We start from the raw sequence: 20096 nt of genomic DNA on the forward strand, positions 1-20096 counted from the left end.
GATTTTCTTGGTTAAAGCTTATGATATGTTGAATGAGGACAGTGGATTGTGGTTTTAAAGGCATGTTTATAGGCAGGAGTAAAGGGATTTCTGAAAGAGAAGCCAACTGAGTAGGAGTTCTCCTCCTACTATGACCAGCACATCTTTGCTATTAATTGTTTATATGATAGAGTTTCTTCTACAAAGATTTACTTGACAAAAGATATTCTGATGGCTTAAAAAAATGTTTTTGAAAACCTCTGGACTCCAGGGTAAGCAACATGGCGTAGTGTGGCAGACACTGGCCTGGGAATCAGGAGACCTAGAATCAGTCGTAGCTCCATCAACAACAGGTTGTATGGACTTCAGCCAGCCCCTTCAGTTCTCTGGGCCTTGGTTTTCTCAGTGGTAAAGGGTGGGGATCAGATTGGATGATCTTTAATATGCTCTGATTGTATGATTCTAAGCCTCATACGGAACTAACATAATTTTTGTGGCTCTAATGAAATCCGGAAAAGGGAGCTTATAGCAATATGTTTACAGATCTAATAGTAGCATGAATACAATTAGTGCTTCAAAAATCACTTTTTCACTCAATTACCTTTTTTTTTTTTTTTCCCCTGGAATGTCTTCTTTCCTTCCCTAGTTACAGAACTTACCTTTTCCCACTTACTCTTGACACTTGAACGGCATTGTTCTTTCTGCTTTGATTTAGTTTTCATATTGATTTTTCTACTGCCTTCCTTCCCCTGTTCTGTTGTGAAAGGTGCTTTTTTCTTTTGGAATCCCTTGAAAGGGATTACCTGAAAGCAGTTGCCTGGCTAACGTATGCTATCTTGCTGCTCTTATTTTTTGCTTTGCATCTGGCTATTAATGCCTGTTGGGTTTTTTGTTTCTTCTTTTAACATTTTCATGTTTTATGTTCTGTGATTGGTATTTCTTTGTTCAATTCAGGTTAGAATTGCCCCCACTGTCACTACCTGGAGTAACAAAACTCCTACCGCCCTTCCCAGCCATCCACCTGCAGCCTCTCCCTCTGATACACAGGTATATCCTTCATTATTCCTCTTTGAGCAGAATTCTGCTCACCTAAATATATAGTTATATATTCTCTACCCACCTCCCTTAAGTTCCCCTCCCCCCATCTATCTATCTGCTTATTGCATTTTAGTGCTTTTAGGATGCAAGAAGCAGTTTTTAGCACAATTAATTTATTTTCTTATCACTCTCCTCTTCTTTTGCAGTTTTAAATTGACTTGAACTAGAAAATAATTTCCATAGAATGAGATAACTTTGGTTTTCTGTTGCTGTCTGAATAAATGTGTAACTAATTAAAATCTCTGCTCCTTCTCCCTGGTGTAGCTTCTCAGCCAGTCCAGCAGTATTCCTTCGGAACAGGGGGGTCAGCAGCGTATCGACCTCAGCAGCCTGTTGCGCCCCCTGCTTCAAACGCTTACCCTAACACCCCGTACATATCTTCCGCTTCGTCCTATTCTGGGCAGTCTCAGCTGTACACAGCACAGCATCAGGCCTCTCCACCTACGTCCAGCCCCACTGCCTCGTTCCCTCCTCCCCCTCGCTCTGGAGCGTCCTTCCAGCACGGCGGACCAGGAGCTCCACCGTCATCTTCAGCGTATGCGCTGCCTCCTGGAGCAACAGGTACACTGCCTGCTGCCGGCGAGCTGCCTGCATCCCAAAGAACAGGTCTGCGCTTGAAAGGGACTTGGTTTGGCTCCCTCTTTTATTTTTTCGTGATCACGTGGGTGCATGGAGGGGAATTACTTCTAACTATAAACTGGGCAAGGTGAGGTATTGATTTAATTGTATAACAAATTCTAAAACTATTTCTAAAAGTGTGATTTTCCCATAGTGAACTTTAGTTGCTAAATGAGAAAAGCTTTAGAGCTTTAAAAGGGTAAGAGTATATAATCTGCCATTGAATTTAAAATAAGCGGTAAGAAATTAGTTGGCCAGATAAGTGGTGGTTGGAACTAGATTTAATTGACACTAATTTCTTTGCCAGAGTAAAACGATGCTCTGTGTTCTTCCTAGATTTTCAGTTTTTAAAATTATTTGTGCCTTAAATTCATTCATAGAGATTAAATAATACAGGGTTTAATGAGGATGTACAAATTTTGTAATTATGTTTGTTTGTAAAGGTGAGCAAGGATCTTGACGTGTATTGAAAGGAAAAAAGTGAAAGAATGCAACTCTGACAGAATCTCTAAGACAGCAGAAAGTATACAGTAGTGCAGGGATTCTCTCCATTAGGACAATTCTACCCTCACAAACATTTTGGAAATTTCTAGGCATTTTTGTTGTTGACAGTGTAGTTCTGCCTGAAATTTTCTAATTAAAAGCATAATTTAAAATTATTTTTATAGTAAATACACATTTTATAGATTCTTTTTATCTTTCATGTTACAATTAAAGCATTATATTAATTTTTTATGAGTAGGTAATATTATCTGATTTTCATGTTAGGATTGTAAAAGGGGCCTCAGAAGTACGTATTACAAAAAGAGATCAATGAATCGGGGCAAGAACCACTAACATAGCAAAGAATTCAGACTTTGGAATCAGACTTCCTGTGTTTGTATCACAGCTTCACTCCTTTCTAGTTATGTGACCTTGAATAAGTACTTAACTTTAAGCCTCAGTTTCCTCATAATAGTAATAGTATGTACGCATAAGCTTAGGAAGAGATTGAAAGCATTTGGGGACAGTGACTGCAAAGTTAGCCGTGATGACACCTCGCCCAGAATTAGAGCTCTGTGCCTTTTCCTTTTGTCCCTGGTTTAATGTATACTTGTTACTAAGGGTATTTGAAAATAGTTTCCTTTTCAGATTATAATTGATGGTTTTAAACTAGAGGGGCAAAACAGAAGTGAGTCTTGCTTTCTACTACTGAAGTTGTTCCTGGAAGTCCAGTATATGTTTTTCTCTTTTTAACTGCTAAGCAGTAGCTTTAATAACTGAAAACACTGGTCATATAATAGGATTTATTGAGGAAGTATTTTTTTTCTTGGCAGTCTTATGGATCCAGAATTATACACATATCTCCTTCTCTCTTCTTTGATATATAATATTAAAGTCCAAAGTACCAAAAATCATACACACAATATGTATCAGCCTTTACTGCACAAATACAATTTGTATAATTTTCAATACAGATATTTCAATAGGTTGATATTTAGAGAGGAGTGTTCATTCAATTGTAGAGTTCAAAAAATTACCTTTTAAAACCTGGATGAGCGAAAACAGTATATATTCTGAATAGTTGGGTAATAGCTTGAGTGAAAGATGGATTCAAGTAAATCCCCACATAGGAAAGTGGTGCAAGGAAGTAGGAAAGTGAATGATCATTTATTGAACATACATTGGACATGTACCAGCACTGCCGTATATTTTCTTATTTCTCATAACCATGAGAAATAGGAATAATTATTTTTTTAAAAATTGCCATGAGGAAGCTTGAGTTTCCTAGGGTTGTGTATAATGTTTTCATGATTGCATGGTGATAGACTCCAAGTTGAGATACAACTGAGATACCCAGGTCTCTCAGTCTTCAGAGCCCATGTTCATTCTTCTTTACCAGATAGTCTAGTCCTGATGAAAGCAGTAGAAATAGCTATCAGTGTTGGAATTACAGAAACATTTAGCATCACTATTTTAAGCATTTGTTACTTCATCATCTAAGTTAAATATTTGCATGGGTATTTTTTTCCTCCTTAAGCTAAAGGGCATTTGGCCTTATAATAAAGTCTTTGCTTATGTACAAAGTAACAATGTTCTAACCTGGCTGAGAAGCACAGTAACTAATAGGAAGATGAAGCCATACATTTTGCAATACTCAGCATGCACTAAGCTAGCTGCTTTGTTACCTCTTGCATGTTAGTAGTCCCTGTATTTTAATTAACAGTTAGAGCTTTACCTTATTTTATTTTTTGATTTCCTAAAAAGTTTGCTTAGGTTATACAGATAACTGTGACTAAAAGTTTTATCTTTGTTCTAATATGTCTTAGATTATTATATCATGGTTTTCTACGGGACTTGGAAATTCCACTTGTCCGGTGGATTCTTCTTGATAGACACTAGGATTTTCAAGCCCTGTAACTATTAGTGAACCACAAAATTATGTGCGCACTGCTCAGAGAAACTCATGTTGCAATCATCAAAACATTCATTCAGTAAATTCTTAATGAGAACCTGCTCAGTCTATAATCAGAATTATTCTAGGCACAGGTAGGAAGGCAGAAAAGTACAGTACATTTCTATTTCTAGTGAACAGCACATAGCTTTGTTGTAAGTTGGAACATAAAATTTGTATTTGGGCCAACTTTTGGAAGACATTAAATGTCAGGGCAAGAAATTTATACTTCATACAGTAAGAAGAAAATTTCTAGTGGAGGAGTTTGAACTCCTGAGAGGCATGGTCAAAGTGGTACTTTAGGGAGGTTAACCTGGAGGTGGTTCTGCAAAACAGATTGTGGGCAGCATGGCAGAATCAGAGGCAAGGAAAACAGGCTGTCTCCAAGTTCAAGGTATAAAGTGCTAACAGCCTAAGTTAGTATAGTGCGACATGTTTCAGTGGTGGCAGCACAAAAAGCAGGAAGTTTTCCTAGCTTTACTGTGCAGGATAAGTAAGATATTGCTTGTACCCGCCCCCCCCCACCTTTTTTTTTGTCCCTGGTTTAATGTATACTTGTTACTAAGGGAGAGCACTTTCAAATGTGAAGGCCCAAGAAGTTTACTTAGCAAAATTTTCTGATAAAATGTGAAGCTCTCATGAAGCTGTTTTTGAGTAAACAGTATTAAAAAATGGAAAATTTAATTTGGGTATATATATATATGTATATATATATAGTCTTGTGCTCCTTCACATAGAAGAGTCTTGAAGGGGCATAATATTGAATATTTTCGTGAAACAGTGTGCTGAAAAAAAATTTTTTTTAAATTTTCATAAACATTCCGTAGTCAAATTATAAGTACTTGGTTTTTAACCCTTTAAACAAAGGAAAGGAGCATGATAGCCTTCTTTATTTTTCTTTGGATACATCTGTTTTATCTCGTGTCATTGGAAAATGACCTTAAGGATTCATTCTCTCTAAATTTAAATTTTTAACTTTGTGGTGCCTTTTAAATAATGTGACGTGCGAGGCTAACGGGGAAGGGGGAGGTGTATGATTAACAAGGATGCTCTGTCCTCTCCGTCTCAAATGATCTTTTAGCCAAAAGTCTCCGTACCATTGGCACTAATATTTTTCTGTGAATCCGCTGAGAGTATCTTAGCCAGTGCCTACATCCTACCATTATGCAAGAACACCTTGAGAAGGTTCCCATTGAGAAGTGAGATTCAAGTAAGGATGGTAGCAACTCCACTTCTGTATGTGAGACCAAGCGCTTCTCTCTTCCTTCCCTAAAGACCATGTGGAGGACTAATCCCTACACTAAGGTGGATAAGGGTCTCCAGAATCCAGTGACATGCCATATTCAGTTTTTAAGTTAATTTTCCCTTGATTTTTATTAATTTTTTATTGTAGAATTTTGAAAGGCCTCAAATAGTATAGAGAATAAAATTAAAATTATCTGTAATTCTGCCACCCAAATATAACCACTAATAATTTAGGTGTATTTATTCCCTTCGTACACATATATGCACACATATATGTATGTATGCATATATTAAAGTTCTTTTAATGTAGAATATACATAACATAAAATTTACCATTTTAATCATTTTTAAGTGACAGCAAGTGCATTTACATTATTGTACAGTCATCACCACTAACTACAGAACTTTTTTGTCATCCCATACTGAAATTATGTAGCCATTAAAAACCTCCCGTTTTCCCCAGTCCCTGGTAACCACCGTTCTACTTTGTCTCTATGTATGTATTCTAGGTACCTCATATAAGTAGTCATGCAGTTTTTTTCTTCTTGTAACTGGCTGTTTCACTGTCTTTAAGATTCATCCATATTATAGCATGTAATCAGAATTTCGTTTTTAAAGCTGAGTGATATTCCACTCTATGTATATACCACATTTTGTTTATCCATTAACTTACACATGGGCATTTTGGCTGCCGTGAATAATGCTGCTATGAATGTGAGTATACAAATATCTGTTCAAGTCCCTGGTTTCAGTTCTTTTGGGTATATACCCAGAAATGGAATTACTGGATCAAATAGTAATTCAGTGTTTAATTTTTTGAGGTGGTGGACCTATTTTACATTTTCACCAGCAATGCGTAAGGGTCCAATTTCTCCACATCCACACCAACACTTGTTTCCTGTTTTTTTGTTTTTGTTTTTAATTCTTGCCATTCTAATGGGTGTGAAGATAGTAGTATCTTATTGTATGCATGCATTTTTAAAGAATTGAGATCATAACTCCCACATACACTCATAATTTACATCTTACTACTTTCCTTAATATTACACCATGAACCATTTTCCAATGTTCTTTAAAGTCATTGTCATGTTTAAAAAGAGAGTAAGAAAGAGATTTATGCCCATTTTTAAGGTTTTTTGAAAAGGTAAAAAAGATTATCTTCCCTTACTAGTTTTATGAAAGAATTATGTCCAAGATTAGACTGTGCTATCTTTTTTTAAACATATTGACCAAGAGTATCATTTTGCACATCCATAATGAACCCCCATAATACTGTCTCCTGTAGATATTCACGTTCTTCATTCAGTTTGCTTTACCTAGTGTTGCTATTAAAGTGTGTCTCCATAAAGTAGAGGTTAATTTAATTGTTTTGTTTTGTTTTGTTTTATGGCTGTGTTGGGTCTTCGTTTCTGTGCGAGGGCTTTCTCTAGTTGCGGCAAGTGGGGGCCACTCTTCATCGGGGTGCGAGGGCCTCTCACCATCGCGGCCTCTCTTGTTGCGGAGCACAGGCTCCAGACATGCAGGCTCAGCAATTGTGGCTCACAGGCCTAGTTGCTCCGCGGCATGTGGGACCTTCCCAGACCAGGGCTCGAACCCGTGTCCCCTGCATTGGCAGGCAGATTCTCAACCACTGTGCCACCAGGGAAGCCCTAATTGTGTTTTGAAAAAGTCATATTTAAACAATTTAAAGATATAAAAGCAAAAGTATTGAGGGGTTAGAATCATAGCTAAGATAAAACTGTTAAATTGATCAGAGATTTGAACAAGGATTTTCTGGGCTGAAATAAAACATATTGCTAAATATATTGCATGGTTTGAGGTGAGGAGGGGCCAGTTAGGCATATGTTTTGGTGGGAACTTTGATTATTGTACAGTCGTTATTTTCAATTCAACAGGCAGCCCACCCTCAAGTTATGAGGGATAGCCAACTGGCTATATGTTCCTGTTGAAAATCTTTTTGTTTCTTATTTCATTCAGTTTTACTCGTAACTTTCGATTTAATTTGATTTCATTATAACTTTGGTGTCATTCTACCAAAGGGTCATATGAAATTGTTCCACATACTTTTTTGTGCTGCTGATAGTTGGTGAAATCAGGATACCCACTCAGGCTTTAATATCCAAGGCTAAGATCACTGCCACGAGAGGTTAGAGGAAAAACTGGTCTCACCTTCTGCTCCCACGTTTCACAGGGCTAGAGAGGAGGCATGTTGTTGAGACTGCTCCCTGAAAAAAACGATCAAGGCCAGGGTACCTCCAGTACTTTTAGGTTTTTCACACCGTCGACTCCCCCCTACCCCGCCCCAATACCAAAATCCAAGGATGCTCAAGTCCTTTATATAATGTGGTGTCGTATTTGCATATAACCTATGCACATATACTTTTATGTCTAGATTGCTAGTAATACCCAATACAGTGTAAATGCTTGCAGCAAATTCAAGTTTTGCTTTTGGGAACTCTTTGGAGTTTTTTCCTTCCTGAATGTTTTTGATCTTCAGTTGGTTGAATCTGCAGATGTAGAACCTGGGGATGGACTGTATATTGACCCCCTCAGCCCAGAAGCTGAAGTCTGGCGCTAGAGAGTACATCACTAGTTTCAAGTCAGGTCTGTCCTCTGTCATAACACACACACAGTGACTCCCAGGGATTTATTAACTGTAGTGCTGTGAGGTCATACCTTGCATGGGAAGTTAAATTGTAAAGTCATCATTTAAGACAAAAATAAGAAATCACTTAAGAGTCAGTTATCCGTGATCACCGCTTTCTTCAGTTAAGCCCTCACGAAGAAGTTGCCTGTGGTCAGAAGCCATATTGCATGAGAAACATCTCTCCTTAGCGCCATACAGAGAAATTCCAAACTGTGGCATTAGTTCTCCCACCTCACAGTTTCTCTGGGGCATGTGCTTCTTGAGTAGAGCTCAAACTGAATTGAACTCACTAGTTAATGCTATATACTCTCGATTCCTCTCTCCCCAAGTTCAACTATCATAACTCCCACATACTTACGGGATTCCCGTAAGTTGTATGTGCATATGATGTATCCCGTAAGTTGAATTCCCGTAAGTTGTATGTACATATGATGTATCTACACTGCACGCTTTTGATTGGAGACTGGGCCTGGACCAATCCTGAACATCCGACAATTTTGGAATTGCTGTATTAGTTCTCAGCCTTCTTTCCTCTTGTCCACTGACAGAAACTTCAGTTCTTTTAAGAGAAGTAGTGATTTCTGGAAGATTTGTGCTAAACAGTCTGCAAATCTGTATATTCTTATAGAGAAGACCATATGAGATGGTTACATATTTACTGGGCCTGTTCCCATTTATGCTCATATTCATGTTGTGACCCCAGAAATTACAGTTCCTCCAGAATGCAGATCCTTGGGGCCTCCCAAATCCAGCAGTAAAGTAGCACCTCCTTGTTAAGATCGTCTAACATGCTTATTATCTTTAACAATGTAGTGTTAAAGTCTGCACGACAATGCAGAAATCCTCCCATTTCTCTTTAAAATCCTACTACTTAAAGAGGATTTAGACCAGCAGCATTGGCATTACCTGGGAGCTGGCTGAAGCAATAGAATCTCAGGCCCTACGCTATACCTAGTGAATTAGAATCTGCATTTTTGCAAGATCGTCAACTGATTTGGATTCACAGCTTTAAAAAATACTAAAATGGACACAGTTATAATATGTTAGGAAGTGCTCTCATGAATGAATTAGCTTTGCCCACAAAATGATTACTTTCTTAATTAGATAGAAGCCATTTCACGTGACTTGATTAAAAAGTAAGTTTTATTCCCTTATAAAATTAGTTTGTTCTTTCTTGGGGTTGATGGAGGGAGGAGAAACAATTATAAAATGAGTAGAGTTTACAGTTTGCAGGGCAGAAATAGAGACACAGATGTAGAGAACAAACGTATGGACACCAAGGGGGGAAAGTGGTGGGGGGGAGGTGGTGGTGTGATGAACTGGGAGATTGGGATTGACATGTATACACTAATATGTATAAAATGGATAGTTAATAAGAACCTGCTGTATAAAAAAATAAATAAAATTCAAAAATTCAAAAAAAAAATGAGTAGAGTTTAGAATATCTTTGATGATAATACTGTTTAAGTGACTTTTACATTTTGTCTACAGAAAATCAGTCTATGCAAGACCAGGCGTCTATGTTGGAAGGTGAATTAGTTACAAAATATATCTTTGGAAATCTTTGAATCACTGACTATAATTAATGAATGGATATTCACAATTATGCATGTGAACTTTAAAGCCGATAATACCCTAAATCTGATCAGTTCTTAATGGAATCAAATCTTAGAACTGACTGAATTAACATAGTGACACAAATGATCTTGAATCATAAAAGTTGTCTATTTTATATAGACTGAAAGACAAGGCTATACCAAGATTGTCTTAGATATAAGAAAGATTAGAAGGTGATGGGAGAGGTTTGAATGATTAGTCTGTGTATAATGAGAACTTTAAGAATTTGTTAAGCAAATAGCAGCATGTGGTTTAATATTTTGTGATTAGCTCTTGAATGTTTTGAGGCTCATTTGGCGTTCTGTCTCCTAGTCACCTTGTAGAAAATTAATTCTACTTTTAAAATCAAGGCAAATGAGTGCATGCTGGTTAGGAGAAGATCTTGTTTTTACAAAATTTCTATGACATTATGTTCTTTGGTTTGCTAAGCAATTTTGTTGTGATTTAATATCGTAGATATCAATAAAACAAGCAAAAGTAAAATACTGAAAGAATGTTTATTGAAAGAAGAAGAATTTTTTGCTTTTACATATACACATACACAAAACTTAATAAGATGTAAAATGATTATATTTTGATTTAGTAATTATCTTATCTCTGGCATGTTTTATTCCATTTTTCTTTAAAGATACAGGCATTCAATAAAGATGTTTTAAAAAATTGTTTTTAAAAAATACAGGCATTAAGTACCTTAATGAGTTCTGCTACTCATATTCATTTCTCACTTTGAGATGACAGGTTTTGGGAGATTTGAGGGGGGAGGAAATTTCCTAAAGGTGACAGTAGTTTAATTTTATATTTGCTGCCAGCGTGGAAATTTTTTTTTGGGGGGGAGGGGTGTATTAAAAAAAAAATCTTACCACAGATATTTGAATGCCTTTTTCTACTTTATAGGTTGTTCTTAACGCAAAGGTGATAAAAACATACTGGTGTTGCGTAGTTGGGCTCTGTTTTTTTAACAGTGTTTCTACCATGTGGATGATTTGGGTATGCTGAATTGCTCTCTGGGGAAATAGAAGATTGCCACTTTTATTCTTTTTTTGTGTGTTGAATATATCAGAAGCCTTTTTTTTTTAGCAGACTCAGGGGATTTATTTTTTCTTTCTTAGGAGAGAATTGTTTGAAGGTTATATACCAATATAGACATAAAAACTTCACTATCCTTAAATTTAGTACAACTCTTTCACTTTAAAAGGAAATAATGTCAAGATATGCTGCTTTCTAAGCCAAGGCCCTGTGATTATTAGAGGTAATGAGTTTGAGAGTCCAGGACTACATAGTGATCCCAGCAGCTCAGCTGGTAAAACTTCTGTGACAGTTATCTCAGGGTGAAAGTAAAATTTGAAGATATTATATGATGGATACAATTTAGTTTTCTTCTTTTCAGGATTCTAAAGGAAAATGCCCTCTATTATCTGTTATAGGTTCTCAGAATGGTTGGAATGATCCTCCAGCTTTGAACAGAGTACCCAAGAAGAAGAAGGTACTAGAAAAAGATGTCTATTCAGTTGCCAACAGGTGTCCTGTCAATCATGTAGCCACCTGAAGCACACCACACTTCACTGTTCCTTTAAAGGCAAAGCTGACTGACTAATATACTTAATATGTGTATTTCAACTTACATCTTCTAATCCATGAAGGGAAGGAAGGAAAGTACAAAATAGTATGGTGGTATGAATTAAACCCTTTTTAAAAAGCAAGATGTAAATTCCCAGCAGATCTTTTTCAAAGAGTAGGAAACAAAATTTCATGCTTCTCAAATGGTTTTTTTTTAGGAGTTACTTTGGTTTTGGGTTCTAACAGTAATCATGAATTTGTAATTATATTTTGGACTATTTTTGTCTATCACATACAATATGAAAAGAAATAGCCTTGTAGCTGAGCATCATTTAGATGTTAATAACTGTTGAGAGCTGTTAGAGCATAACTTAAGATTCTTCTTTCCTTCTTTTACCCCAAGCCTTTTTATTTTTTTTTACTCCTAGTGATTTCTGTCCCCCAAGTATAGTAATGAGAGGCCAGAATGTAAAATTGGGAGATACTAAATGATGAAAGCCCCCCCAAAATTAGGTCAATGATAATCAGAAATTTAATCTACTGCTTTGAGTGTGATTGATCACTAAGTAGGTATCACTTAATGATCTGGGAAAAAGGTATTACATCTGATCACGTGACACACACAAACACATATTTGGCATATCTGATCCCAGTATGGCTAGATATAATTCTCCAGACTTTGACATCCTCTTTCAAAAACACCATGGTTTTGGCCCGTTATGGGATAAGTGTGGAAGGTAAAGGGGAAACAAAGGTCCAGGTTTGAGCTCCCAGCCCTCTTAGCTAGATTACCTTTACTTTTATGTTTTTCTCTAGAATTCTGCATAAAATTTCATTTTAAAAAGTATTCTACTGTTATTAAAAAAATTTTTTTAACCATGGAATAGTCTAACTCCCTTACTTATTTTTTTAAATTTTTTTATTGAAGTGTAGTTGATTTACAGTGTTGTGTTAATTACTGCTGAACAGCAAAGTGATTCAGTTATACATGTATGTGTGTATACATTCTTTTTTAAATATGTTCTTTTCCATTATGGTTTATCATAGGATATAGAATATAATTCTCTGTGCTGTACAGTAGGACCTTGTTGTTTATCCATTCTATACATAAAGGCTTACATCTGCTAACCCCACCCTCCCATTCCAACTCTCCCCCAACCCCCTTGGCAACCACCAGTCTGTTCTCTATGTCCCTGATTCTATTTCTGTTTCATAGATAGGTTCATCTGTGTCATATTTTAGATTCCACATATAAGGGATACCATATGGTATTTGTCTTTCTCTTTCTGACTTACTTCACTTAGTGTGATAATCTCTAGGTCCATCCACGTTGCTACAAATGGCTAACTCCCTTATTTAAAGCTGAGGAGATGTTGTCATCATACCGTTTTCTCCTTACTCTTGGTGCCTTTTATTTCTTTTAAAAGATGCCTGAGAACTTTACGCCTCCTGTTCCCATCACATCACCAATCATGAACCCCTTGGGTGACCCCCAGTCACAGATGCTGCAGCAACAGCCTTCAGCTCCAGCACCAATATCAAGCCAAGCTTCCTTCCCGCAGCCACACCTTCCAGGTGGCCAGCCCTTCCACGGCATACAGCAACCCCTCAGTCAACCAGGCATGCCTCCGTCTTTTTCAAAGCCCAATATTGAAGGTGCCCCTGGGGCTCCTATTGGAAATACCATGCAGGTAACAGTAAATCTGTGGAAGTGGGAGATGGCTCTATTTCGGTATGTTTTCTTAACGTTTTAACTTTTATGGTTATACCTTTATTATTACCTCAATTTGATTTCAATTTAGACAACTTAAAAATAATACCTTTTTTTTTAAGATTGTTCATGTATGTATATTATTTTTCAATGACGAGGCCATATACAAACTTTCTAGAAGGAGCTTATGTATTTACTAGTATATGTTAACAGTAACTTGGCAATTACAGTGTTTCATCTGATCTAATCAGTAGCCACAATTTAAGAGCAGTTGAATCCATATTTGCATCCAAGGTTGCTAAGCAGAAGCTGTTTCCAAAGGTTTTTTCCTTTAAAATAGAAAATAAAAATGTAATGAGTTATATATTTTCTTGTGTATGTGTAAGAGCTAATAATATAGCCATATCTTTAGATGGAGATATAGATTTGTGCTTGCTTTTCACATACAAACAGCTAGTTGGCAGGGCTCTAGATGATGAAAAATCTATCATATTTCCATATAACTGACTTAGACATACAAAGAGAAACATTTTGATCTATTCATGAAAAGTAAAGTCACAGCTCAACATAAGATGAAATCAATTCCTGCCCAAGTATAAAACTAGCTCTTCTGTCTGTTACTGTCTTTGACTCTCTGAAGTCAAATTTGTAAAGGTTATATCTCTACCACAAGACTATGTTTTGCTGTTAAGAGATTTCTGCCTAAGGAACTTCTAAACATTAACAGTTGCATTATGAAAACAAGTGTTCTGATGGAGATGGGAGGACCTTCTTCTTTCCACGAGAATATATAAAATTACAAAGACGCACTGTTAATTTTGTATAATTACACGTCTGTGGTGTTTGTGAAGCCGTCCACTTTTGTTTAGAGCTGGGTGCTCAAGCTGCGCTCATCTGGGCCAGAACCCCAGTTACCGCTGAAAGGGAGAGCTGCACGGAGGCGTGTGTTCAGCCAGGCCCTAGTGTCCAGCTTCCTCTCCACCTGGATGTCTCTGAGGCACCTCACACTTAACATATCCAGAATCTAACTCATCGTCTTCCTCCCAAACCTAGTCGTCTTTTGGTGTGTCCTGTTTCAGCGAATGGCACCATAACCCTTCCTATTTAATCCAGCCAAAAACCTGGGCATCATCTTTATATTCTTTTTCCTTTAACCTGTTTTTCAGAGCTATCCCCGAGTCTTGTTGATATTACTTTAAAATCTCTCTCAAATCCCTTCTCTACATTTCCAGTCTAGTCCATGCTACCTTCGTCTCCAGTCTTAAGCAGTGCAGGAGCCTCTAGTTGGTCTGCCAGCATCTACTTTGACTCATCTCTTATCTGGTCTTATCTCCTCATTGCTTAAAACGTTACAGCCTCCCATTGTTCCCAGGATAAAGACCAAAGTATTTCACATTGTCTGGAATCGCTCAGCTCACACTCCTCCTTGCTCGCTCTCTCTGCTCCAGCTACAGTGACCCCCTTTCAGTCCCTTGTATCATGATCCTGACTGTGTACACGTTCTTCTGTCTGGAATGCATTTCCTCCCCCATTTAACTGGTTAACTCCTACTTACCCTTCTGATATAACTTCCTTCAAGAGCCTTCCCCTCAGTTAAATCCCAATTATATTGTCTGTTGGTTCCAGTGATGTTAACTTAATCACAGTTGCTATTTTACATACATTTATGACATTTTAAAACTTTCTCTTCCATCAGCCTGTAAACTCCCTGTGGGATGAGATCATTTCCGTATTGGCTCACCAATACCTAGCCAATGCCTAATACAGAATTGCCTAATGTTTTCTATGAATGAACTAATCAGTCAAAACTTTAAACACTTACACATTCCTTCTTTGTTTTCCCATCTGTACATTCAGTAAGATCATGGTCTCTTCTATCCTCACCGTTGGTGTAATCTTGCAGTTTGATAATAGCCCAGCTAACACCCTCCAAGAGTAAACCAAAGAATAGAAGAACGTCAGGATAAACAAAAATGAGCCAACAAGCAAAGCAAGCAGCCACTCCAACCAGCCAACTTTGTAAATGCCTTGTTCTTTTCATTTTCTACTGGCACAGGTCTCCTTCCCATCAGTTATATGAAATAGTGATCAATGTATGTTCCATAATTAATCAGATACTTTATATCCATCCTATTTTTGAAAATAGAAGCTGTAGAAAGAGTACCTGTATCTTCTACTGAATATCTGATTTTTATGTTTGCTTATCCCAAGTGATTTCACATGTTAATTTTTCATTTGATTTTGAAGAGCCTACCTACAAGGTCCTTGGTTTCTCTTTATCACAGATTCAGGGCTTTGTGTATAGGTAACTTCTGGTCATTTCTAGTCATTTTATGGTATTATTTATTCCAGCATGTGCAGTCTTTGCCAACAGAAAAAATTACCAAGAAACCGATTCCAGATGAACACCTCATTCTAAAGACCACATTTGAGGATCTTATTCAGCGCTGCCTCTCTTCAGCCACAGATCCTGTATGTATTTTTTATTTTGCTTAATTAAAAGAATCCCTTATGGAGCGCTTCTATAATGATTGCTTAAAGTCTTACAAGATGTATTTTGAAAGTTTATGCAAAAGTAGTAAAGCTAGCACTTATATATAGTTTGCTGTACATATAAAAACACATTCAACTGCTTTTTACATATAACTTTAATCCTTAAAACAACCTCATGGTAGGTAGGTTTGTCATATTTATTTACAGAGGAGGAAATTAAGGCAAAAAGCAGTTACGTAATAATTAAGGCAGAGCCAGCATTCGAACCTAGTCTGGCTCCAGAATTCATGCTTTCCACCACTATGCGGCACTGAGTCTCATCGGCAAACCTTATGCCTAGCACAAAAATACAACAGAACGGTGAAACTCAGATTTGGGGTTTCTTTCTGAGCTTACATCAAAGCTTTTAAAAGTAGATAGACAATCTTTAACTTTGCTAAGACCTTAAAAATAGTTCAGTGCTTTAGATATTGGAGTCATATTCATAGTCAAAGTAACTGATTTTACTCAGTTTATTAGAGGATGACTGTATTGGCAACAACAAAAATTCCACAAAGCCAGTTTTGTTTTAGATGAAATTTCACTTTCTGCCAACAAACATTGAATATGTTTATTTAGTCACTGGCCAGTTGTCTGCTTGAAAAACAGCTTCTGGAATTTGTTGTTTCATCAAACATTGAGTATTAATATGTGCAGCCTTCTGCCAGTCTTTTGGAAAGCAATTCTCTGCACTGAAAGTGTCAGGAAAGCAGAGGCAGGGGAAAGGTAACATAAACCTTAGCGCCTGGCATTCTGGGAGCGATGGAAAGACGAAGCTAGGAACAGAGAACAGGTGAAGCTGTTAAACAGGTAAGTGTACAGTGTCTCCTAGGCAGACAGGTCCTCATCATACAAATTGGAGGAATCCTAATAAAAATGTGGGAAAGCTCCAGTCTTCCTTCAGGCATGAGTTAATGTAAATAGAGGTTGGGAGGACACCTCGTACATGGCCTAGCTTAGGAAATTTGTGTTGAGCTTCCCCTCCTCCAGGTCACCCTATCACCTTCCTTCTGGTGACCCAGCACCCCTGGGCAGAAGAGAAAGACAAACTGTTCCTGTCACTAGTTGGGGAGGAAGTTCAAATACCGCCCAGGACTCCTGCTGGTAGCTACGTGGGATTAACTTTGAACCCTCCACAAAAGTCCATCTTAATCAATACTTGACATCATTTTTATAGTATGGCTTTATTCTTATTTCCACTTCAGTTATGTCCAAACAGCACAACGTAATTGTGCAGCACAGCTTAGTTTGTAAGGTTAAACTCGATGGCGTCACCTCTTCCGCACTCCTCTTCTGACACACTGACATTCCCTCCTCAGACATACCAAGCACGTGTCAGCATCAGAGACTTTGTACCTGTGGCTCCTTCTGCCTGGAACTCTTCCCCACAGAGCTGCATAGCTCTTGCTCACTTGTTCCTGGTGTCTGCTCAGATGTCCCATTAGCCGTCAGGACTTTCTTACCACGTCATACTGCCAACACTGCTGACCCCCTTACCCTGTTAACTTTTCTTCATGGCACTCATCACCATCTGACATACAATATATTGTTTATTTAGTATCCTTTCCCCACCCAATAGAATATGAGATCCATGAGACACAACACTGTCCCAGCATGGCGCGTAGTAGTCACTCAGTAAATATTGAAAAGCAGTGTCACTTTTAAGGCTGTTGCATAATGTAGATATTAAGTTAATCACAGTATAATTTTAAACCTTTACTTTTAGGATAGTTTTCTCTCACTATACTCACAGTACTAGGATGAGGGTAGGAGGAGTCCTTAATTTAAGAACTCATTTTAACACTTCCCTCTTAATAATCTTAAGCCACCAAAAGATAATTTTCTCCTTTTTTTGGTGTTTTAAAGGCCCAGAATAAGACAGGATTAAATGTACCAAATGTGACTGAGCGTATAAGTAGTACTTTGAGATTCCACAGTTCACCTGTATGTTTGCCTTCTAGCGCCCATAATGTTCATTTTATTTAATTTACAGTAACTGTTAGACCTTCCTTTCTGTAGTACACCGACCTCTTGCTGCCTCCAGGTGGCCCTTCGTGTTGCCTGTGCACACAGTGTAGATGGGCACTCACTCACCTCACGTGAGCCGCAGTCCCCGTGAAATCAGCCAGTGCTCCACTTTGCACCCTAGGAGGAAGGCTCTCACTTTCTTGCCCTCCCTGCCTTAATAGATACTGATCTCTGTTCTAATAATCTGTTCAAGTTCCTCGGTCTTAGCTATCTCCATTTCTTTATAAAATGAAGCTGTCCAACATCATGACTGTAAGGTTTAGTGAAATGACGTAAGGCAAGTTCTTGGGATAAAAGTTATTGTTCATACATAACATACCTGTTTTTTCTCTCCTGCAGCAAACCAAGAGGAAGCTAGATGATGCCAGCAAACGTTTGGAGTTTCTGTATGATAAACTTAGGGAACAGACAGTAAGTTTGTGGGGAAAAGAAGGATTTATGATAATCATTTATTCCTGGTTGCTAGTAAAATAAGTGTCTCATCAGCACTTGCATGTAATATATAGTATGCTTGGGGGCAAAATGATCGTGACAGTTCATAGAATGGGCTTTTCTCTGTCTAAATCTTACATTTCAGTCACCGGGGAAAAGGGGATAGGGCAGTGTGTGTGTGTGTGTGTGTGTGTGTGTGTGTGTGTGTGTGTGTGTGTGAGAGAGAGAGAGAGAGAGAGAGATTAAGAGGGAGAGAGAATTTTTAACCTTTTTTATGACAAAGAGCAGATTTACAAACTGGCCTGTACTGCTGCTACAGTAACTGGCCTTCTATTCATTTTTATATGTCCCTTGAATTAAGAAATCAGAGAGTGGGCAGATACTCTGTTTTCCAGAGACCAAATCTGTAATCTCTCTCGTAGTCTAAGACTCTGATCCTTTTCTTTTAGAATAGCTATTACACAAAGGCAAAGCCAAAGGTAGCCACAAATTGAGCAGATCAATGTGTATAACTATGAAGATGATCGGCAGTAAGGAGTAAATGCCCTGTGTGTTCTGTTCTCTTGTCCCTCCCAACCTCTCCATTCCTTTCTAGAATTGTTGTGTTTTATTAATGAAAGCACTAGTAGAGAAAAAAAGAATTGGGACTTTTTCACATTTTTGCATTTTAGCATTTCTCTTCCCCATTCCCCATATCAATGCCATCAGCTAAAAATAACCATTTGTCTCCTGAGAACCAAACCAGAGAAAGTTGATATAACAGTGGAAGTGGTGTGGCCCATGGACTGATCCAAAATAAAGTCTTCTCTGGAAAGTATGGACATGTATGCCAAGTAATGACATGGGGGGGAAAAAAACTAGAGGTCTTATGATTTTCAGAGATGACAGGATTATGAAAAGCAGTTAAGAGCTGGCAAATTGAGTACATGATGAGGACTGTTGCCCTCCTAATGGCAGTGGACCAGAAGTGCAAGGTTTTTATTGTCCGCAAGGTTTTAGAGTAAATTGGGCCCCTACTTCGAGATGTCATGATTAAGAATCGTGAAACTCCTTCATGTACATAGGAAAACTTTTAAAAAGTGTGAGACAGTTATCTAAAATAATTTAGTTATTTAAAATATTTAAGTTATCTAAAATAAAATAATAAGAAAGCTCTTAAGTGGAGAGAGACATTAACATTTCAACTTGGGGAAGGAAATCTGGCTTTTCTGTAAGAAAATACCTGGCTTATCATACATGTATAATTCGTAAGTAATTCCTTACGTAATCATTTTGTCATGGTTCTATTTTATAACTTAAGTGTTGGTTGTTCCGAGAATCTTTCTAGAAATGCTCACCAGTTTATACATTTTTGAAATAATGTTTATTTCAAGCTCCTCTTAAATATCAGGGTTTAATGTTTATAGAGGGTCTCATGGAAAATTCTTCCTTAATTTAATTCTCTCTCTCAATTCCACCTTTACTTCAGCTTTCACCAACAATCATCAATGGTTTACACAACATCGCAAGGAGCATTGAGACTCGAAACTACTCAGAAGGATTGACCATCCATACCCACACAGTCAGCACCAGCAACTTCAGTGAGACCTCTGCTTTCATGCCAGTTCTCAAAGTGGTTCTCACCCAGGCCAATAAGCTGGGCGTCTAAAGGATGGCTTCACTCTCAGCCACTATTGCCGTTTTTCCAAAGAAACATGTTTTAAAAAACGATAAGATGTGGACCAGTCCTCCTTAGCATGTTTCCATAGCAGCCACTCAAGAACATTTACATTGTTTCTGCAGATATACTCACCTTAGACCTGCTCAAAACCCTGGTGCTTTCTTTTGTTGTAATCTTTTATTGCCTGTGATGATTTTCCTATTCTGCAAATAATGTATTTCCTGGATTACACATACTATGCTTTCCTGAAGTATTCTGATAAAATATGGTTTTTGAAACCTCAGGTTTACTTTTTGGAGAAGGAGCCTTTGGTAATGTGTAAAGCAGAGCTGCAACTAAATTTCTTTCATGTCCTCCTTACTTCCTCCGTGTCAATCAGATTAAAGTGTGTAATCCTATTTATGTGTATGTAGTCTTTTTTTGAAACGGCTACTCACAGTTTAGTTTAATCTTTATTTTTTGTGGCTTTGGCTTCACTTTGGTCCTGAACAAATAACTAAATCTAGAGGCTGCTACATAGATTTTAGCAAATATTAAT

General features: G+C 37.6%; 1 protein-coding gene across 1 annotated transcript; it reads left to right on the forward strand.

Annotated features, from left to right (window-relative positions):
* Positions 1-1316: 1316 nt before the first annotated feature.
* LOC309653924 (protein transport protein Sec31A-like) lies at positions 1317-19811 on the forward strand (the record flags this gene model as incomplete). The annotated part of the gene is made up of 6 exons (XM_082478664.1): positions 1317-1638; positions 11063-11121; positions 12623-12886; positions 15259-15378; positions 17806-17877; positions 19367-19811. Coding segments are annotated over 6 exons (1017 nt in total), but the record flags the coding sequence as incomplete, so codon positions are not given.
* Positions 19812-20096: the final 285 nt, after the last annotated feature.

The sequence above is a fragment of the Balaenoptera physalus genome (assembly GCF_965194825.1).
Source record: "Balaenoptera physalus genome assembly, contig: HAP1_SCAFFOLD_1465, whole genome shotgun sequence".
Taxonomy (NCBI): Eukaryota; Metazoa; Chordata; class Mammalia; order Artiodactyla; family Balaenopteridae; genus Balaenoptera; species Balaenoptera physalus.